Genomic DNA, 23,258 nt, shown 5'->3' on the forward strand with positions numbered 1-23,258 from the left:
TTATAGTCTGAAAGCCGGTAGACCCAGATTCCTTCAACATACTGTCTGAATTTAAAATGGAAAAAGAAAATCTCGTCTACATTACCAAAGTACATTTTGCTAAAGACAAAGGACTTTTAAAATTAGTATCTGTAAATGTAACAGAGGCCTTTCTCCTTTGTTTGCTGGGTTCTGACGCTAGTGAGCTCTGGGACATAAATGGTAACGAGGCTGATGTTGAATAACTGGAAACCTGTGAAAGGCACGAGTGGGTGAACTGAAGACACAAAGGCAGTCGTAAGGACTTGATAATAGTTCCTCTCTTCTCGATGCGTTTTATGGGGAGCGGGGTGGTGGGATATGCAAGTGCCCATGCTGCTGCTGCCCCTGCTGCTACACCAGTCCCTCCTCTATCTCTTGGAGCCCCTCCACCCTGCTCCTGAAATCAAGTCTTCACTAGGCCAGCCTGGCCTGGAATGTCTCTGGGGATGGAGCATCTACCACCTTTCTGGGCAACTTGGGCCAGTGTTTCACCATCCTCATTGTAAAAAACATCTTCCTCATGTCTGGCCTGAATCTCCCGTCCTTTAGTTTAAAACCACTAGCCCTGGTTCTGTCTCAACAGGCCCTGATAAAAATTCTGTCCCCATCTTTCTTATAACCCCCTTTTAAGTACTGAAAGGCCTCAATAAGGTTGTCCTGGAACCTTCTCTTCTCCAGGCTGAACAACCCCATCTCTCGCAGACTGTCCTCACATATAAGTAATCCTTAGGTTGTAACACTGTAGCTTCATCGCTTCTGAGAATGGGTAAAGTATAAATTTTTTTGTTTCATTTTAGAACTTTTCTGGTGGTTCTCCACCGAGATGTTAATGCCTTTTATTAAAAAAAGACAAAACCAAAACCACGAAAAAAAACAGGAAGATCCCCTGAAGATAGTACTGAAATGATAAACAAATTTTCTGTTTACCAAAACCTAAATTTTCATTGAAATAAAATTTCAACATATAGTTCGTTACTGCCCCCAAATATCCTTCAAAAACACCATCAAAAATTCCAGCAACATTTTCTCATTAAACTGCCATTGCTTTTTCTTCTCAGAGTTTTTTTTCCAGGGCCATTTTCCGATGACAGTTGGGGTCTTTGGTTGGTTTTGGTTTATTTCAGCCAACTCAAGCAATACTCTATTACAGGGGCCTCCAAGAGGCTACTGTAGGATATTTGCTTGGGAGAAGTAAGTCCAAAGGGGAAGTCCATCTTAGAAAAGAATCCAGACATGCAGCTCTTGCTGGGCAATAATTCTCCAGCCCAAAACATACAGGGCACAGCAAGGAGAAAGACAGTATTAATGAATTAGGTCAAAACAGTAGAGCAGAAAGCAAGTTGTTCTTCATTCTCTTAAATGAATTTCAGTTTGGGAACCCATCAGGTCACCTTTCCAGTGAAGGAGGCATGAGCACCAGAGCTTTTGTAGGTCAGAATGTGGAAAGGAGTGACCAAGTGATAATACCTGATAAGATGAAATTATTTCTTCTCTGCTAGAGGTGCTGCTGTGAGTTCAGTTTCTACCGGAATAGATTTGGCTCGAGAAACAGATGAGGGTTATTATAAGTGCTTGGGTTGTTTGGTTTGGTTTGGTTTGGTTTTTGTTTTGGTTTTGTTAGTTTGTTTTAAGTAAATTTTGTGTAAGGTTTGGTGGGGAAAGCTGTGGGACACGTTGTTGGCTTGCACATAGACTAGTCTCTCTCTCCCCACCTGAGTGCTGATAATTTCTGCTCACTTCATTGACACTGCAGAAAGAAGAAAACAGGCAGAAATGTACTGGTTTGTGCTGATAGAATTTTGTTGTTGTAAGGAATCTGCAATGCCACATGCAGCTGATCTTTTGTGAGCTTCACCAGTCTCAGGAGGGCTGGTGGAACTTCTGCAATGAGGAGAAATGGTGTTTATTCCCATACCAACAACTTCAGTTTCCAAATTTGCATATGGAGAAATACACCAGAATCTATGGATATTTTGCAGACTCATTTTTTAACCATTCTGCCTACCTGATCTGGGATTTTCTGTGTCACAAGCCGATGTTTCTTGTCTGTAAAAAGATTTTTACAGGTCTAACTCCAGTCTTCAGCAATGTCTCTCTACTGAAGCAGGCCCAAGTAGGAATGCCATTCTAAATGTCAGTAGATTACAAAGGTTTCACTATCTATTTATTTATTCATTTGTTTACTTATTTAATTGCTTTGACCTGCATTCCTTGATCAAGTAATGAGATTTGGAGCTTTAATGTGGATATCAAAAAAAAAGGGTGTCTGTGTGAGCTGACGGAACCACAGGCTCCCCGCCGCTGTCATCCTCCGTGAAGGAGGCAAGTGGGTGGATGAGTACACAAGGTTGCTTTATTGCGCAGCCATTTCTCATGATTCTCTCCAAACTGGTGTCTGGGAAAGAAGCTGAGAAGCAGCTTTAAGTCCAGGACTTGAGAGGTGGCAACATCACACTGTGGCCTTTTCCCATCAGATATCTGTTATACTCAGGAGTCCGTGATCCACCCCAAGTGTCCTCACTGATGATGTTCTGTGTAGGGACTCAACGTGTCTTTCAGGACACTGCAGCTGTCAGGACTGCAGAAAGTCTCAAAAACCGTTCTGAGGTTTGACCTTTCTCTCTTGCCCTCCAAGAAAATATTCAGAGTTTTTCAGGAGCTGCCACAGAGCATGTAGGGACATGATGCTCACTTGACACCACTCGTTCTCAGAAGCTTAGTGAGATAATTTTGAGTTTTGGAGCTGCAGAATGGCAGCGCTCTGCAACTAAATCCTGTCCTGATGTTGTGCATTTCTTACTGTGCTGAATTACACTTGCAAAGGACGAGGATGCCAACTTTATCCCTGTATTTACTGGGAAGGATTTGGAAAGAGATGGTGCTTTCTTGATCTTTGTATTGACATAGATACTAATGATTTACATCAGGGGTGTCAAACTCATGTTCACCGGGGGCCGCATCAGCCTGGTGGTTGCCTTCAAAGGGCTGAATGTCATTTTAGGACTGTATAAATGTAACTATTCCTATATTAATACAGTCCTAAAATGACATTCAGCCCTTTGAAGGCAACCACCAGGCTGATGCGGCCCCCGGTGAACATGAGTTTGGCACCCCTGATCTCCATGGTGGAGTCAAGGCTTCTTCTGTGAAGGCAGAAGATGTTAGACCTCGCAGCAGGACAAGAGGATATAGCTGCTTTCCTGTGGTCACTAGGGTTTGTATTCTTTTGGATTTATGAATATATTCAAAAGGAAATAGAAAAAAACTATCTCTAAGGAAGCAAAGATCTTCCTTCCTGTTGGGAAAGGAGTCAGCAAGAATGACAAATGCCTTGCCAAGTGAGTCATTTCTTCACTTAAGAGACTTCAAAGCTTTAAAAATTACTTCTTGGATCATGCGCTCTTAATAGACGAAGCTGATCCTTCCCGTGACGGGAAATGATACACAGAAAGATGGCAGGGAAGTCAGTGGTTTTGAGGGAGACACTGCAATATTGCATCTTCCCAGAAGAGATGTAATAAATACCCTTTTATTATATTGCACGCTGACAGAAGTGAGAAGCAAGTGTTTAGGACTGCTCAGTGCTTCCAGTGGCAGCTGTCAAATACTTTACAGGCTAAGTAAATATTTATGGGATAAATAAAGGTAAACTAAACTACAGTTTTAGTTTGGCAGTCATGTATTTTTTTGAAACCTGCCTGGCAATGTCGTGACTAAAAATAGGCCCATCACATGGCATTAAGAAGCAAGTCAAACAAGAGCTTCTATATAGCGCTGCTTATGAAGGTCTGCCCACCCCCGTGGCTGCCTCCTTAGCTCTCACGTTTTTTATTTTGATTTACTTTGGTTCCTGGTCTCATGAGAGCTGAACAAATGTATTTGTCCTGCTGCTTTCAACTTGTACAGTTACAGGGGAGTAATTGTACATTAATGACGTGCACATCTCAGAGCACAAACTGAGACAAGTGGCATGAAAAGGCTTTACTTTCTCTTTTTGTGAGTATTTGATGAAGTGGTTAAGTGCTGATCATCAGCATCCTGGCTTTTCTAGCACTTGACTCTTCCTGAATGTTCTTTATCAATCCTAACTTAAGGTTCTAGGTCCTTATATACCTAAAACCTAGATGATGCGACTTGTGTTTCATCTGAGCACTAATTCCTTTTGAAGGCTTTTCACAATCTTTCAGCCTTAGCTTAGGTGAATGGTCAGTGTGAGACATGTCAGAAAGCAAAAAGCGCACGTTTCACGTCAAATCCCCCACTGAATACCATGGGTACCATTTAATGGAATAAAACCCAGTGAAAACCCACACACCATTCACCCCATTAAAGCCAAACCACCCCCCGCTGTACCCTTCGAGGTGTCGGTGCCGTGAGCCCCATGGGGAGCGAGGAGCTGGGAGTTGGTGCCCATGGGAGCTCCTGCCGGCGGGGAACCCCCCTTTCCTGTGCCAGTGCAGTTGCTGGGGGACAGGGCACCCCTTTTTCTGGAAACCTCTAACAATGCCCTAAACAGAAAGAGAACTAAAAACCCATCGCACAAGCTGGAATATTCTCCAGTTCTTCACAAACCTCCAACTGCTTAAATGAGGTTGAATTTAAGGCCTTCACGGCTTAAAGGAAAATCAACAGCTTATCTTGATCTGCCTAGAGTCAAATTTATCCGGAGAAACTTCTGAGCGAACTTTTTAAAAAGTACCTCGACCAATCTTACTCAGATTTGTTCCTTTCCAGCTGTAGAAGTTAATGCCTGGTCCTTAATTTTTTTTTTTTTCTCTTTTTAAAACGAGGAATTTCCAATAAATGCATCATCAGAAGAAAATAAATCAGAACAATACACAAGTGATGTGAGCAGCCATAAAGGTGGCTTGGTTAGAAGGGAAAAAACACTGAGCAGAAGATGATGTCTGCTGAAAAATTGATGGAGAAAATGCGTGCCAGCCTGGGAGCTGCGAGCCCAGGCAGCAGAAGCATCCCTGAGAAGCACAGCCAGCCTCTTGGAAGCGCAGCTGGGCACCTTGAAGCTGGAGAGACAGCCTGTGGTACCCTCAGTAAGTGCAAAACCAAAGAGCTGTGACGGCAACTTATTGTCTGAAAAGTGAAAAATATATTGGAAAAAGGGGAAAATATCATCAGAAAGCAAGAAATGGTAACTGTCATGGGCTGTTCTATCTGCAAGAACGGGAAAAGCGCCCCAAAATAAAAATTGTTCAGAGAATAAAAATAATGTATTGGCTGTCCCAGGTGAAAAAACAGAACAGCACCTATCAGCTGCTAGAAGTTCTGGTGTCCTACAGCCTCTTATGTGTTTCTGATATAAAAAATCCAAAGTAGAGCCGCTTTCTGTAAGAACTTCCCATGCTGCATGTACTTTCCACACAGGTCTGTGTGAACTTTCTACAAGACCTCAGACCTTTGCTGGGGCTGCCTGACTGCCTCAAAACTCTGTGACACGAATCATCATCAAAGGGAGACTCTGCCTGTTGTTTTATTGTTCCCCGCCCTAAGCCCATATGTGGGGCCGGTTTGGTTTGTCCTCGCACCTCTGGGATGGTTGGGTTCCTCTCTGCGATCAGGTTGTCCTCCACTCTGGGATGGTTTGTCCCCTTGTGAAATGCACTCGCTGCCATGTACACACATGTAAGTCATCTGTTGCATCTGCTGTATTTTTAAGTTTGCTTCACTAGCAGTAACTTTGTCATAACCTGTAACGTTATATATATACTTTGCTGCTATAATTTATTGCTGCCAAAATTAACCACTGCTACATTACTGATTGTGGCTGTACGATTGCTTACTGATAATACTTTGTAATAGCTTGATATGCATACATATTTGCTTTCTTAATCACAGGTATACTTGCTAGTGGTGATTTTTGTGGTATTTTATAGAATCATAGAGTACCAGGTTGGAAGGGGCCACAAGGATCGTCTGGTCCAATCTTTCTTGGCAAAAGCACGGTCTAGACAAGCTGGCCCAGCACCCTGTCCAGCTGAATCTTTAAAGTGTCTGATGTTGGGGAATCCACCACTTCCCTGGGGAGATCATTCCAATGGCTGAATGCTCTCACTGTGAAAAATTCACCTCTTGTGTCCAATTGGAATCTCCCCAGGTAATCTGCAATAAAAATTAGAGGATAAAGCCTCTGTGGCCTTGTGTATTACGCAATCCTATGAACACAGAGTCATAATCTTTATACACCTTCAGATCATGACAACATGTTACAACTTAAGTCACCCAAGCCCAGCTCTTAAGCTGGATGCAAAATAGCCAGGAAAGAATAAGGAACAACACGCACAGAATTCTCTAATATCAAAATATAGCAATTTATTCAAGACACTGAATATGATCTGTTGATTCTCTCCTTAAAACAAATGAGCTACAATACACAAGGTGAATTTGAAGAAAGTGTGGGTGGGGGAGAAACAAAATAAGGGTTGATGTTGTTTCAACAGAACCTGGGAAATGCTGAAATGAGAACCAAGTCTGGCTGCAAGTCTGACACAGACAATAAAAACTGCAGAAGCCAGAATTCAGAATTTCAGTGAGTGGCTGAAAGAACATTTCTGCAACTGACAAAGAACCACATCTTTTAAAAAGGCAAAAGGAGGGAAAAAAAAGGAGGAAAAATTAAAAAGGGAAAAAGAAAAAAGAAACCCAAAAACAAAGCAGACCCTTACATTTGACAAAGTGCACTTCACTTGGCTCTAAAATTATCTATTTTTTCTTTTTTTTTTTTATTAAACAAATTAAAAGGAAATTTCTAAGATGTAGCATGGGGTTAATGTGTGTATAACCCTGTAAATCAGGCCCTTTAGTGCCCCATAAGGGACCCAGTGTTTTCTACATAAAAGATTCAGTATCCTTCTAACCCACAGAGTCGAGCGGTTTTTTATTTTCATTTCAAGGCCAGTTCCAGACAGCCAGCAATGACAAAAATCCAGTCAGCCTCTCCATGGTTTCACAGTCCTGTTTGGTCACTTAGTTTCTTCCATTTCTCTTCTGTTAGAAAGAACTAGAAACAGAATTGTCAAAAAATATTGTTATGAAAAAAAACAGTCTCAAGTTTGCTGGCCTGTTGCTGTATGTGGTTCTGGTGCAGGGAGCTTCAGAACGGCATCAATAGCCCACAGAACGGCATCACTAGCCCAGGGGATGCTGCCACAGCAGAGGGGGAAAGCAAGAGCTTCCCTGTGGGCAGTTCGGCAGGTCTGGGCTTAGACATCCACCTTAAGTCCAGCATGGAAAAGGCCCTCTATCCCCGTTGCCCACCTCCTGGAGCAAGCAGCGTGCTAGGCTAGGATTAGCCTCTGCAGCTACGTCTTCTGCCTTCCTTCCTAGCTGCCCTTGGCTGATAATGACCTACTACAGTATCTTTGAGGATCTTCCAGTCTCTACGGTCTTGGGGAAGGGAAGAAAGGTCAATTTTCTTAGCTTTTCGCATACGCTGCTTTCACATCTGATGGTCTGTATAGAAAACTCCCTGGACCAGCAGCTTCTCTCACACAGTCTTCGCCAGCCAACTGATTTTTGGCTTCTTACCTCCGTGCAGGTGGGCGGAGGAAACGCGGTGTTCTGACAATATTGAAAAAGGAAAAAGAAACAGGCACCATGGACACTGCTGAGTTATCTACAGTAGCTATGGCGGGAACAACCACGAGACATGGGCTACGTAGCCAGGTGGCCACATGGCCATCGCTGCGCTTGGCCTGAGCAACCTCATCTCTCTGAACCCCATGGTCTGGCCCATGAGGGTGTCACTCGAGGGACAGAGTGAGGCCAGGGCCCCATCCCACTGCCCTCCCCCACCTGCAGAACGGGGGCTTCTGCATGTTAATTCTCAGAAACGCCACCCAAAAGCAGCTTAGGAAGTTAACCGTGTATGTGCAATGATTGTAATCAAGTCATTGACCCAACCATGCTTTATAAAACCACATTAAACCTTTGTATTCAAATTCAAGTCTCTCTTTGAACAAGTACTTTTTTAAAAAAAGTAGTAACTTAAATGAGTAGGTACACGTGGTTATTATAAAACAGTGCAAAACTGCCAGGTAATCATCTACAGCCCATGCTCTTGGAGCAGAAAACTAAAACCATCACATAAATGCATTTAACACCAAAAATAAACCTTGATACTTTCCAGTGTCCAATTCTTTGATATAAATTATGAACAAGCCTAACTCTCTGTAATAAACAAAATCCCTCATAACTGTTTTCACCTCAGGACTGAGTAACTTTTTTAGGAATTATTTATTTTCATTCTTGAGTTCTTGTTTCCAAATGTGTATCTTTAAGAAATGCAGCTGAAGCTGGCAGTGGTTAGTTCCACTGGAAGGATTAAGACACTGCGCAGATGCAAGCGTAAAGAGAGGAAAACACAGGAGAATAAATGAGCTACAGATTCCATGATGATGCCATGATGATGACTGGTGGGTCTTGCACCACCAGTTCAGCACTAGGGCTCTGGTTTTGGTTTTGCTCAGATCAAATCCCTTTAGCAGCTGTGGCCAAACCAAAGGGAAGATCTTGCATTACAGAAACAGAGACTTTGGGCAGGAAGGTACCACACGATGTCAAGGGAGTTCTCTGCTTGTTTTTCTTTCTCTAGCCTGTGGGCCAGGAGAGGACACTTGTTTGATTCAGCCAGTTCTAAGGATTTGTCTAAATAACGGCTGCCACCACCCCAAGGTTCCCCCACAGTTTACAGCAGCTTCAGTAAACTCTGCCCATGCATTCTTCTTTGCAGCCATCATTTGCTCTCAATGTTGTCATCAGGAGGCATCCCTGCAGGTGTCTTGCTTGCAGAGGAAATCATGTCCAAAGCGGATAGGTGGTGCTTCCCGTCTTTATTGTCATTCTGATCACTTCATCCACTGGAACTTTATAGCAGTATATATGTTGAGATATAATTTATACGTCTTTTATCGGTCCTCACCTAACGGAGAGTTCTATGTTGTCTTCTGAGCACTGCACTGAGGACACCCTCTTGGCTAAACCTGCCTGGGCTGACAGTGAAGCCTCCAAGTGCAGACCCAGATCTTTCCTTGTAGCAGGCAGGAAACGTAGGCTGAGCGCAACGGCAGCACCACATGCTGCCTGATGCCATGGAAGAGCCGGCTTCCAGGTGTGTGCCAACCATGGATGGACAGGAGCTTGGCAAAGTCTGCTCTTCAACAATGTGACAGACGCAGTCAATAAATCTTGGTCCAACTGGTCCCATTAAGTGAGTGGTAAAATCCCAGTGACTTACTGGAAGAGAAAGAGCTGAGTGGGATGAACAGCGGAGGACAGCACTGCTCAGCAGGGCCATGGGCAGCCCAACCCATGTCCTGTTTGACGTTCAAACTACTGCTAGAGCAGAGAAGATACGTAATCATTTTCTCCTGGTTCCTAAGAATAAACGAAAATATGGCCTCAAGAAAATGAATGCTATGTTTATAGTCTCAAACTTACGAATCCCTTCTAATAAGTGCACATCACCAAACAGCCACAAGAATGAAGTGAGACTATGCAAGTGGCTGGCTGCTGGAAGAGGACTCTAAGGAAAGGACTGGCATTGATTGTATCAAATGGCATTTTCTTCTTACAGCACTTTGAGAGAGGAGAGAAAAAGGATACTGCACCTTTCATGTTCCTTGGACTCTGTGTCACTCTTTTTGCTTGAATTACACACCTGGTCTACATTTGGTGGCCATTTTAGGCTTTTAAAACTGTTTAACATAAAAAATATTTTTTTTCCAAAAATACACTGGGTTCTTTCTGTTAAAAGTCATCTTTCTCCTGTAAAAATCTTCCCCAGCACTGCATTCTTATATAAAGCACTTATTACACAATTTGCTGAAAGTGCCCTTGAGACGCTAAGATCTGAACCACGGAGGATTTTCTTTTCTTTTAAAAGGAGAGAAAGAAAGGAAAAAGAAGAGAGAGAAGAGAGGAGAAGCAGTCTGTCAAAAATTTTCATTGTCATGTCCACCTGGCTGCATCTACTATGGGCATACAGGGGAAAAAAGAAAACAAAAAGGGGCAAGAAGAAAGAGGAGGAAAAAAAAGGAAGGAGAAGTTGGGAGTGGAAGGGAGAAATAAAAGGAAAACAAAGGTTTCGTCCTAAGCCTGGGATCTTCCAGGCTGTAATATTCCAGCTGATAGAAAAACCACTGAACAAAAAAGTAGTCTAGAAAATAGAAAGTGTTGTGATTACAAAGTTGAGCATTTCATCAGTACAAACTGGTCTTTGAACGTCCTTTGGGAGAGCAACTGTAGTGTCCAAATTGGAAGGAAAAAATACAACACCACATGGAGGAGGATTTTTTTTCCCTTTTGGTTTATCACAGCATTTTTCTTTTTTTTTTTTTTTTTTCCTCTTTTTTTAATTTTTTTTTTTGGCACAGCTTTTTTTTTTTCTTTCTTTTTTTTTTTTTTTTTTTTTTTTTTCCCAGCCATCAGAGCAAGTTCTCAGACGCAAACCAAACAGTGCAATGCCTAGCTGGTGGCTTCATGCTTCCAAGGCTGAATGTTCCAGGTGGAAACCATTCCCTCCCCCTCTGAAGTGACCGTGTTTTTACTCCTTGATGAAGGTTACGGACAAAATACTAGACACCTGTGGCCAGGGAGAGCTGTTTTCACGGTACACTCTAACATTGTTCAAGTTCGTACAGTTCTGGAGCTGTTAAGAATAGTTTTGAAGAGTGCTTCTCCCCACACATTCACTGCTGGTCCATTTGAAATTTCTTCTAAAACATTTCACTTTTACTTCCGCAGGTCTAGAACACAAACCTGGAAAGAAAAGACTCAGCATTAAGAACCATTTCATAGAATGTCCTGAGTTGGACGGGACCCACAAAGATCATCGAGTCCAGCTCCTGTCCCACAGTTCACACCATGTGTCTGAGGGCGTTGTCCAGTCTCTTCATGAACACTGTCAGGCTGGGGGCCGTGACACCTCCCTGGGGAGGCTGTTCCAGTGCTCCACCACCCTCTGGGGGAAGAACCTTTTCCTAATGTCCAACCTAAACCTCCCCTGGCACATCTTCCTGCCATTCCCTCGGTGAAGGTGATGAGGAAGCACAGAGGCTGATCAGCCAGCTGTATGTTACACTCCCCAGCTTCAGATCAGCCTGTCTCAAGTACCTGGTTACGCGTACATAAGTAAGGGAACAACCCGACACGGGAGAAAACCCGAGTAAAAACCACACATTTAACATTTAGCTGAGCTTTCATTGGGTTACAACCATCCTGGTGGCACATCCCAGATACAACTAGGGGCTCTGTTAATTTGCCTGAACACAGTGGCCACTTCCATTTCTGAAATACATCCAACATAGACGCACAGGCCTGGCAGGTATGTGACACAGGACCTAGAGAGGACACGCTCCCCCTTGGAGCAGCTTGACACCATCTCAAATGGCACAACTAAACTCAAGCAACTGAATCATGTCATCAGCGTTCCCTTTGCTAAAACCAGCTGAAAATACTGCTCTAAAGTACTTATGCCAGCCAGCCATGTAGAGGAGCTATTTTAAAAAGCTGTAGAATGTGTTGTAACATCTGTGTGTCCTTCACAATCTTATAATAATAAAACTGAAATTTTTAAAAAGTAAGATTAACAGCAAAAATAGTAATGAACGATCAGTATCTCTAGAGCAATATTTCTCCTTTACCATGCAATGAAATCTTTGGGCATTCAGCCGAAAACTTCCTCTTTTAGGAACTCTTAAAGGGTAAACAACTTATGTGGGGTAGAACTCAGAAAGGCCCAGGACAACTGTGTATTAGAGAGCTGACTGTGGTGACCTGATCTTCATTAAAAACTGACAGATGAGATAAATAACTACTAACAAACAACTACTGTTGTTTGTATCAAACAGGTATTTAAAAGTCATTCCCATCTTCAGTAATATTCACCTATTCCACAAGCATTCTTCATTTCAAAAGGAACAGCACCGCCTAGTATTCAAAACCTTCCAAAGCAGGAGTGTTTTTAATAAACAGAACTACTTGTTTCTGTCTCGAGCTTCCTGTGCCTTCAACTCTGTCCAGAGAAGGCAGCATGGCACGCATGTTGTTTGCTGACACACTCCAGAAGAGTCACCTCCACCCAACATTTACCATGTGTAAAGCTCCTTACCGATCCATCTGATGCGCTTGCTCCCACTTTGTCTCCTCTAGCATTCCAGCAGACTTCAAAGATGCCCCCAGTGCCTCGGTAGCTATGTACTAGAGTTCCACTCTGCAAAGCAAAACAGCATGCAAACATTTGACACAGAAGTTCCCCTTCTTCTCTGTCATGTGGCACTACATTAAAAAGAAAAGAGTGGTGTGGGGGGCATCTATTCAGATCACCCAGCTATGGTCATCTCCATAAGGTCCTGAAGTGAGGAAACCAGTCTTTGATATGAAGAGAAACAGGCTTCTCCAGAAAGCAAAGACTCACAGACATACTGTCAACTCCATAACAGTAAAGTCCTGGGGAGTTAGGCTGAGGTGGTCTTCTCTAAAATACATTGTTAAGTCAGGCTGTGAGGCATCAGTATCCAGAATTAAATCTGTGGAGCTATGATGTCCCACTTTTCTCCAGAATACCCCCAGTCCTCAGCCTGTACACCCTCTATCATCCCCTCATCACAAACTATAGGCCAGGTGCATCAGACTTATCACTGAACTTATCACTTATTTCTAAGAATCAATCTGCACCTTTGCTTCACAAAGCTGATGGTACAACACGACGTACCTATTTTCAGGTATGCTTGGTGTTTTAGCATACAAAGAAGCCCAAGCAGAAATGTTCAGGACAGTCACCTCACCCCACCCGAGTGACTCAACTGTTCTGCTGGGATTTGTATCAGCCAACACAATCGCGTTCACCTTGGCTGGCAGGTCTTATGATACAGAGGTACACAGATTTTCCATTTAAGCTTTTGCTATTAATGTGTCACCTGAACCAGATGTGCTTCACATGAAGCAAAACAGTACCTGAGTATTCCATATATGGACACATTTGTCAAAGGACCCACTGGCTAGATACTTTCCGTCGGGACTAAAAGCTACGCTGTAGACAGGCTCTTGATGTTTTGTTAACGTGTGGATGCAGACGCCTCGGTCAACGTCCCACAGCCGAACAGTGGAATCAAACGAAGCGCTGCAAGAAGCATTCAAACACAAGCAGGCCTTAATGCAAGCGTCAATCAGTTTGTAGCTGGATACCATAAGCGTTTTACGATAATAACACAGGGGTTTTTCCTTGGCTAAGCAAGAGATGAAGTTTCAAACAGAAAAGCTAACATTCACCACAGCCTTGACAAGAACTATTTCTACAGAACCAAATTCTTGTATGTGGAACCTTTGAGTTTATCTCAGGGTGCTGTATAAAGGATCAGATCACTAGCCCTAAAATGGCCAGGCTCCTGCTTGTTGAGATTCTACCTGATATTATTCAGGAAAGTAAAATGTATATTGTCATTAACAGGGTAAATGGTTCCAGAGAAATCTTACTCCTAATGGTTTTGCATTATTTAGTGAATTAGTATTCTGTAATTATCTAGAACTGTGGTTCTTTTCACTTTGTTTCAGGGCTGTTTTTTTTGCTACAATCCATCTAAGTCCCAAACTGTGGGCTTAGGCAAGAGAAATAATTGGTATTAAAAAGAATATTAAAATAATAATTCCAAGAAAACAAAGTTCTTCTTTCCTGTCTACTTCCAGATTAAGGAGTAAAATAAATAAACCAGCTTTGATACAACTCCTCCCCCAAACTGAATACATCATGAACTTATTTGATAATCCCACGGTAGTAACATCAATTTGCATTCTACAATTAAACATATTTTGTAAACTCAACAAAGAATTCTGAACAGATCTTCAAATGGAATTTTTAAGACTATCCAAGCTTTTCTCTGTTAGTTAACAAGGCTGTAAGAACTGTCAATATCTGCCCAGGTGAGCTGCACGGCCCTGGCTGGAACACATTCCCACTGGCTGCCATCTGCCTCATTAAGTACTTTCATTCATAAGAACCAGATGCTGGATGTGAAGTTGCAATGCCAAATATACAGTTATTTTCTTAAGGCAGCTGAAAACGTAAGTATCACATAACTCAACTTCCTTCCTTTTTCTATTTCCTTTTTCAAATATGATTCACTTCCCTTTGTTTCCATCCCCCTGATTTACAAACACAAGTACTTTTTACTGGAATTGTCTGCAGGAAGACTGACAGCAAGGTGAATTATATGTCAGAAAAAGAATCCTTTTCTTGGTAAGCAAGAGGTATATTTTTACCTTGCTAACATGATGTTGGAGTTTGGGTTGCTGGTGCCTGGTCCTGTAGGACTCCATTTGATAGTATAAATCTCTTTGCTGTGAGCCTGAAGATCATGTACGCAGGTATCTTGCTTCATACTCCAAATCTAAGTCAGAGTAATAACGAAGGGGAGAAATTGCTACGTTACTCACCTCTTCTAATCTGAATTATTTCTATTCTATATTTTTCTTACCATTTGTTTCTTTACGATCTTGACACACATACATATACATAAACATACCAAATTTATTAATGCAGCAGTTTGGCACCTACAATGGACACATGTGAGAATAACCCCATTAGGGGAAAGAGCCACACATTTAATAGCATTTATTCAATAGGTAAGAGGAACTAAATTGTTGCTGTTGCTGTACTGCCCATAGCCTGCATCTGCATTTTCATACAGAAGCTTTAAGTTACTCTATTTAGAGAAGTCTAACTTGAAGTTTAAGTCACACATTGCAACAGCAATCATCTTTAAAAAAATGAAAATAAAGATTCAGTAACTGCTTGGAACCTTATCTTACACCAGTCAAGAACCACATCAGATTTTCCTTTCCCTCCAAACTCTTTGTTTTCCTGATGCTTTTAACAGCAAAGACAACGGAACAAGATCAGCTATTTCTGCACTGTTACATGGCCAAACACTTCAGTGTGAGATAAAGAATATGTTCAACAGAGATGACAAGTAATTTAGTAGATCTTTTCTTCACCTGAGAAACAAGATGAAGCTAATTCACAGCACAGGGAAAATAACTCAAATTGGGTCAGTCAGTTTCAGAGAGATACCAAAAATGTAGTAATGATTTAACTCACTTGTTATTCTGCACTATAAGGGAAAAGATGCGCTTCTATGCTGAATTTTCAGCAGCATACCCGAGTCTGCTTTTGGAAAGGTTACACAAAGCTTAGTCATGTTCTACAGGTAACAAGCAACATGTTCCAAGAAGATGTAGCAAAATATCAAGAACTCCAAAAAACAGAGGGAAAAAAACCAAAGAAGCCAGAGAGGACTGATTTCCAAAGGAGAAAGAATAATAATAATTGCCCGAAAAGCATTTGCAGTCTCCACCACTGAAGAATTTTAGAAACAAGCAAGGCCGAGGAGAGCAAGCCCTTAAATTCAGTGGCCAGAAATTTGAACTGGCACCAACAGCACTGAGCCACGGTGGTTTTTAAAACACAGCATGCCACTGGGCACTAAAAACCTGTGCTACCACTGCACCAGGATGTTTAAACAGAGCAATACTGGTTACCATAATATTGCCTGGTGGGAACATAACAGGCAAGGTGCTCTCTTTCAGCCTCTCCTAGCCCTATTTTCTATAAATCTTCAGATCTGTGAACAGTTCAGAATAATACCTCTAGAATCCAGAGGGCTGAAAACCCAAGTGGTTTTGTGGCAAAGACAGAGTGGACCTGGGCAGAACTTGTGCTATTTATGAGGAGCAAGCATCTCTAACACTGAAGTTCCCTTAGATATTATCAACAAGTTTTGCCGCTCTCTCCATTTCAGACAGGCATCTTCAGGGAGTAATTCAGGTTTTGGTGGGCTCTGAATACATATGTCATGTCCCATTGCTTAGTTAAAGGCTATTAAAAAAAATAAGAATCAAACAGCTCCAATGAAAATATTTTAAGAAAAAATACTCCAAAGAGAAAGAAAACTTTATTTTTATATTATTTTCAAAATGCAACCAACAGACTGCTTCCTAGTACAAGGATTGTGCTTCTGTTGACAGGCAAGCATTGTATACATATGCGTACATTTAACTATGCCTATTCTGTGACAGTGACACATCAGTCACTTAACTCTTATGTGGACAGGACATCTCAATTTTCCCAGTGGCTTCTTCTCTTTCTCTGCTTCTCTAAATTCTTTCAGATTTGCTTTAAGAAATATGGGACAAAATGAAACTATTGTTCATGCAGAGTTTTAAGTGATACAGTACCATCATTCTGGAGAAGATTAAAAAATAGAGATAATTTTTATCTTTACTTTTTCAAACAGCAGGAATGGAAATTATATTACCTTTAATGTCATATCATCGGAGCAAGATGCTAGTAGCATGCCGGATGGGTCCCATTTGATTGCATTAACCTCGTTCTGAAATGAAGAGTGAGTTTAAGTAAGTATTTTGGGTACGTGCACTGTACTGGGCTCCCAGCAGAGGGCACTCAGGGTTTATGCATGCAACAAGTTCAACCACAAATTACAGCCCTGGTTGCTTTATGGGTGAACAAAAGCAGCGCCGCTCCTGTAACAAGCTGTTCAAGTATCATTTAGGAATGGTAACCATTTTGTGTTTGTGAACAATACACACAATCAGTGCTCTGGTAAGTGTTCTGGCACAAAGTCTCTCATACTCTTTCTTCATGTGCTAGCATTTAAGTAAACCTTTAAACCAGACACACTGATGATACAGCATTAATTTATTTTTTAAATTGAGATATTTCTTAGGGTTAGTATTCCATAGATTTCAGATTCAATAGAAAATACAGGTGGCGTGTAAAGTTTTGTGGAGTTTTTAATTCTTAGGATTGCAGGTCTACAATAATGCTGGTCTCTCAACAAAGGTGTAGGTGTACATGAAATCCAGGACGAACACTGAATAGTTTACAATGCTTTGTCCATCAATCCTCCTGTAATTAACTAAGCCTACTATATCCCCGTGGTTATCAGTAAGTCTTCTGTGCTTTTTTGAGAGTCATAGATATGGGGGAAAAAAAAGCATTTCATAAAAAAGGAAAGATTATTTTTTAAAAAACATAATTTAGCTCACGGTCTCAGTGAAAATAATCCTGGAATATATTTAAATTTTGCTTTATCCATTTTACATGTTTCGGTCATAATTAAAAAGAACGGTACAGATATTTGAAGTAAAAATTTGGATCATGTGCAAAATGATGCATTTCATACAATCACAAAAAGTACCAGTCTGTTGGTAGGAACGTCACGAATATCAGTTTAATACCAGTTTAACCATAGACTAGATAAAGATTTTCCTCCATGGGGAGACAGCAAGTTCTTGGAGTTAGCATCTAAATTACAGGTCGGTATACGATAGCAGTTTTCTCATGAACAAAAGCTAGAAAAACTGGCCTTTGATGGTCATTAACTACTATCAGGAAAAGAGGTGGGGCAATACTTCTTAAAGGGATCTTATTCGATTAAATTGATTCTAAAACTGAACCATGGCTGGAGGTGAATTGTTCTCTCCTTATTCATAATTCTCATTTACTAACGGAAATTAACCCAGTGGAAAATAAAATCTTATTTATTAATGTGCCCTTAGTCTGCAGCTCATGCTACACATAAACAGTCTCACTGTCTGAGCTGCAGGTTTGGTGTCGTACAGTGATTTAGAACAGTTTATCCCTTCTCACAGGCAGTGAGTCACTCCTGAAGGACCTGTTTTCCGGGAAGCAATGCTATATAACACCTCTGGTGCTAGAACGCACTCTGCAAACACCATCTGCCATCATCGCACCGTGCTGCGGTGACTTACCACTAACATTTTGGACATCTTAAACTTACTGTGTGTCCTTGAAAGGTTTTAACGGGACGATCACAGCCAAGTCTGCATACATGAATGCACATGTCAGTGCTGCAGGAGGCAAAAGTAGTGTTGTTCTGCCAGTCCACATCCAGAGCAGGAGCTGTGAAGAACAAACGACGGAAGGAACATCAGGGGATGAGGCACAGAAACAGCTATCCCAAACCTTTTTCCTCCTGTCACCCATCTGGATCAAACAGACTAAAAGCTACTTCTTAGCCTACTACCAGTCACAGGGATGACAGGGGCTGTCTGAAGGGCACAAATTCTTTTTTCTCTTGCAGCGGATGCTCTGAATGGTGTCTATTTATGTGAATTTTCTGGGTTAAGTTACATAAGAGGGGGGCAAATCAATCTGTCTCCACCCTCCCCGCATCCCTTGGGCCATCTCTACCATTTGTTCCTCTGTAAGCCAGCTCAGCCAAGAACCTGGAAGAAAACTAGCTCAGAAAAAACAGATGATTTCAGCTGGGTTAGAAAAATGTTGCTGTGAATGCCAGACACAACATGGGAGGGAGAAGCAGCAGGCGGCCATTGCCCCTTGCCCCAGCTTTATGCAGGCACTGATAAAAATGCACCGTTCTGTGCAGACACGGGGATTAGTAATACCTACGTTCAGTTTAGTTTGGGTGGGGATTGATTTAAGAGAGAGTCATTGATCAAGTAGATCTGAAACAAGAGGATGAGTTTCTGTAGAGGGTTTGGCATTAACTAGGACTGAACTAATGAAACTTTGCACACAGACAGCACATGGACACGTAACTGGTGCCTGGGTGCAACACACACGCTTTGCAGAAAGTCTGGAAAAAACAACAACAAAACTTTTACAGCATGTGACTGCCGACTAAAAGCACGCACAGGAGTATGAGGGAACTCCTGACATACAGCTTGCTTGTATTTCTATGACTGCTGCTTGGTTTTTTGCTCAGAAAAGAGCTTAGCTGCCCTCCAGAGGATGACATAAGACTTGCTAAAATATAGAAATCTCTGCTCTCAGCACACTCCTGTGAGAAATATGTGTTTCAGAACGAGAAAATCATATAGGAACAAAAGTTGAATCTCTTTCTGGCAACAATACAAGTTTATCATTAAACAAAAATTGCCTTATTCAAATACGATCACAAAAATACTGTTGTAATACAGAGGTGAAAAGACTTGTGTTCTGCCAAGCTTACTACATTAAGTACATTTTTTCCTGTTATAATTTTTTAGGAACTGCAAAATGAGATTGATCCATGTCACCTTCCAAATCATCAGGTAGCTCTCTAAATGAGAATAGAGGGCTGAAACTGTTTATACACAGGCTTTTTTTTAGAATATTAATGAAAACGTTCAATAAACCTGTGTGACAGGTAAGGAATTTCTACATTGCAGAAACAGAAAGGAAATGCAGGTTAATTCTGAGTTTTCCAATGAACATGAATGGGGATCAGGAAACAGTAAAGAATTTTTTTGCTTTAACTGATTGTCTTATTTTTATGTTGAAAGCTTTGTATTACTGTTTCAGAGCAAACAAAAATCTGTCTCCATTAACAGCAATACGCCTTCAGGGTTAATATCTAGTATGATATGTATGAGTTGAAAAGTAATCTTCTGAGAGCTATTGGCACCTAAAGCGACAGATTTGCATTGCAGCATAATTTGAATCACTGAGTGTTGACAATTAATACCGATTCATTTATTGGTGTATTTAATCATATGCTTACTGGATAAGTAACTAAATAAAATGGTCTGGAAAAACCAACCAAACGTGGTTTTCGATGCAAGTAATCTAATCGCCAAAGTGTCATCAAAAACACAGGACACCAGCCAACTGCATAAAAACAATCAGAATGTCATTTAATAAAAGCAGCTAAAATAAAACACAATAAAAGTGTTACAATAATTATAATTTAAGTTTTTTTCTGAACTGATTTAGGTGTGATTCAGAATTAGAAGCTCAGAAGAGGATACAGTTAAGTGTCTGCAGGGAGTGACTCAGAGCACTTAGAAGCTGGGTCATACAAATACCTCTTATGGTTTCACTTAACCAATTTGTTCCTGCATGCATAGAGATCAGTCCACATCTATCAGCAGACACGAAGATTGGATTATTTCACTCCACTTTAAAGAAATACGCTTTGTGAATACACAGTTTGATCAAATGCCCTGTGATGACTCATAGTTTTGCAAAGAATAATGAAACCCTAGAAGCTACTTATCCACATACTTACATATTTCAACCATAAAACCTTAAAGTTACATGGGAACATCAATGATAAAGAGGTCTTCAAGACCTAGACAAAGGAGTCTTCATTATGTATTTTAAGAGGATAGTTTTGTCCATATGAGTGTAAACTAAACAAGCTACTGGAAAGCAGCTGAGAGTAAAAAAAATATGTTATTCCCAGGCCAACTGTCTCCAGATTTCAAAGAAGTATGCAAGTAAGTATCCCACACAAGTATGTGTTAAAGAAACTGTACTCTGTCTCGACTAGACTTTTAATTGTTAAAATGCCACCTTTTAATTCTTGTGTAGACAAGGTTTTCAGATTTCAGATATGGAAAGGACTTTGTTGTTAGTTTGTTCTGGTGAAGAAGTGATGCAAAGAGGACAAGGTGAGGTCTTTGTGGCTTTAGACTCATGTGAGGACAAAGACTCCAGCTGATTTGCAGGGCTTTTTTGTAGGACACACACTTTTGGCCTACAGATAATTTCCTTAATGACTAACTGCTTTACTTCACTTTGAAAATACATTTGAAATACTACTACTACTGCTACTACTACTACTACTACTAAAAATAAAAGCCTCTCCACATCTCCACTTCATTTGTGCCTTATGGTCCAAACAGCACATGTAATAAGAATATTTTAAAAAAAAATGTATTAATGCAGATGGACATGGGCATATTGCATTGGGAGACGTAGTTAAGTTTCAACTTGATAAGAGGGGAATGGAGTGATACATCCTCGATTCTCATCACTGCTAAGACAGATACATGTCAGTGAACATGACTCTGAAGGGCTAACCAAGTTCTGTATCTGCAACTACTTACATCAATAGCTGGGGGTCACAAGGCTTAAGAGTCTCATTAACTATATCACTATACAGTACAAAGTTTGCCTTGATGAAACAGTTATGATAAATACATGCATGCCACAATGAGAAAATCTGTCAGCAGACACTGATACCTCCAAACTGACAGCTGCATTAATAGGTGAGATGAGTGACAAAAATGCAGAGTATGGATCTGCTCTGTGCATGGACGTACTTTTTGTGTTCTGTTGAATAACTATTTCAATTGCTACTGCATGATATCAACATCAGTGAAAATGCAAGAATGAGAACAACTAGAAATTGAGCTGAAAAGCATGTTAATATTATGTTTCAAAATCAGTAGTAAAACATTTTAAAAACCAATGAGCACCTTGTGAAAGCCTGCTGTATTTAAAAATAGAGTGAAAACACAGGAAGATGAACATTTCTAGCGTCAGAATCTGGAATGTTTTGGTAGTTTTATACTCAGTTTGGCTATGCCACTTAAAAAATCTTCACTACGACAACTTATCCAGTTTGGATCACAAATTCAGTCATCATCTTACAAGCCTGGTCTCAAGTGAACTTAAGATTACATCACTGATTACTTAGTATCTGTGACACCTCCTGTCTTCCTGGAGCAGACCAGCTCTACAAATGACCATACAAATAAGGTTTTGGTTCATCAAGGTTATGAAGCTCATGGCTGACAACTGAATTCTGGTAATTAGAGAAAGCAGATACTAAAGAACTTCAAGTCAAAATTAAAAGCCAAGAAATTCCTGAGGACCTTCATGCTTGCAGTGGTGAATGCAAGTGGCATGAGAGATCCATCTGCTTCTGTCTAAAGTCAGTTTCATTGCAACAGAAGCAGAAAGAGTGGAAGAGATCCCAGACACCTCCATCAAAAAATCTCTTCATAAATCACCACTTGGTACACATAGATAAGGACAGAATCATTCAGCTAGGTATGTACAGCTGCTGTATGAATTCTCTCCTTCAATCACTCTGACTTTCAAAGCTGATTCTCACAGAACCTCATCTTTCTGAAAAAAATAAACTCACAAGCCATGATACTCAGGATAGTTCAAGCACAAAAAACTTGGTTTGAACTTCTCTCTGGCAGATAGTATCTTACTAAAGGATAAACTGTATTGACAAAATTAAAAACGGCAATTCATTTTACTAACAGGAATTATGCAAAAATTACCTGAATGGAAAGGAAACTGCTGTTTAGCTTCTCCTGTGTGAGCATCCCAAATTATTGTCGTCTGCATCCAAAGGAAGAGGGGAAAAAAAGATTAGTGACTGTTCAACTCAGAGAAAACAAACAGAGAGCAGCGCCCTCACTGAGGAGCAATTCTAAAAGATGGACTGATAAAATTATTGATTGCAGAGAGCCCTGTGTGCCAAACAGCCGAAAAAACAGAAATCACTTCCAAATATTGCAGAATAATAATCTACGTGTAGATAAAGAAGTATCACACCTACAGAGGAAGTAATATAACTACTAAGAACAGGCATATTCTCTCTGAATAATGCTAGAAGACAGTACTACACATACACATTTTTAATAAGCATTTTGTTCCAGCTGTTTCAGTTGTCTTTTTCAAAGAAGACGTCTTCCTCTTTTCAAAGACACAAGTTGAATTCTACTCCAAAACTACGTGATGCTACATTTCTGACAATTAAACCACCAAGTGAAATGTTTATCTAGCAGCTCAGTACATATCACATCTTGCCATTGTGGTGGGACAGACTTATGTGCAATTTGCTTACTACACGTTAATCCATACCCACAGCCCATGTAAGCAACTCCCCTGTAGAGTTCAATACCACCTTCTGAGTGAACTATCAATTTATTGGGAGTACATGCTTCCAGAAAATAAATTAAGGATGCCTCACCTTGCTGATAATGGATCATCTAAAGTATGACTGCTGTTATTGGGAACATAAGTTTGCCGGAATAATGGAACTACAATTGGGAGACAAGCGCAGCTGAATATAAGCCAGTATTAAAAGGAATAAAAAACCTAAGCTTCTGTTTTCACAAGTATGTGAAAATACAGAGATTCATCTGGCCTACAAATGAGAGGTACAAGCCTGAGCTAGTTTTCCTGGGCTCCCTCTGTCAGCTCACTGTAACAGTGCAACCCATCATTTGGAAGCGCCATTTTGCTCTTCAAATTTTAGAAAGGAAGCCAAGGATGACATGCACATCTAATTTTTAGATGTTGAAAGTCAGGCAAGATAAATGCTGTGCCCTTTCCCATTTCGGTTTTAATGGATTTGCACTAATCATCAACAGTCATCTGTTCATTTTAATCTTTAATACGCACTCAGTTGTGACTACAATGTTTTGCTTGATTT

General features: G+C 40.8%; 2 protein-coding genes and 1 long non-coding RNA gene across 9 annotated transcripts in view; 2 read left to right on the plus strand and 1 right to left on the minus strand.

The window, feature by feature from the left end:
- The window catches only part of GPR143 (G protein-coupled receptor 143), a 33,004-nt gene extending 22,552 nt beyond the window's left edge, over window positions 1–10,452 (plus strand). The window contains exon 9 of the mRNA XM_021287591.2: window positions 4,812–10,452. Coding sequence (XP_021143266.1) covers window positions 4,812–4,846 — 35 coding nt within the window. The 3' untranslated portion in view covers window positions 4,847–10,452. The remainder of the gene's footprint in view (window positions 1–4,811) is intronic.
- TBL1X (transducin beta like 1 X-linked) overlaps window positions 6,324–23,258 on the minus strand; it is a 202,917-nt gene continuing 185,982 nt past the window's right edge. For all 7 annotated transcript variants that reach the window (XM_021287590.2, XM_065073658.1, XM_005502530.3 and 4 more), the window contains 7 exons: window positions 22,099–22,159; window positions 17,853–17,974; window positions 16,347–16,421; window positions 14,293–14,420; window positions 12,991–13,156; window positions 12,146–12,247; window positions 6,324–10,794 (listed from right to left, as the gene is read on the minus strand). In XM_021287590.2, coding sequence (XP_021143265.2) covers window positions 10,768–10,794; window positions 12,146–12,247; window positions 12,991–13,156; window positions 14,293–14,420; window positions 16,347–16,421; window positions 17,853–17,974; window positions 22,099–22,159 — 681 coding nt within the window. In that variant the 3' untranslated portion in view covers window positions 6,324–10,767. The remainder of the gene's footprint in view (window positions 10,795–12,145; window positions 12,248–12,990; window positions 13,157–14,292; window positions 14,421–16,346; window positions 16,422–17,852; window positions 17,975–22,098; window positions 22,160–23,258) is intronic.
- Window positions 13,807–17,929, plus strand: LOC135580234 (uncharacterized). The gene is made up of 3 exons (XR_010474635.1): window positions 13,807–14,094; window positions 16,326–16,443; window positions 17,704–17,929. It is a non-coding gene; the product is annotated as an uncharacterized LOC135580234 (long non-coding RNA).

The sequence above is a fragment of the Columba livia genome, chromosome 1 (genome assembly GCF_036013475.1).
Source record: "Columba livia isolate bColLiv1 breed racing homer chromosome 1, bColLiv1.pat.W.v2, whole genome shotgun sequence".
Classification (NCBI taxonomy): domain Eukaryota; kingdom Metazoa; phylum Chordata; class Aves; order Columbiformes; family Columbidae; genus Columba; species Columba livia.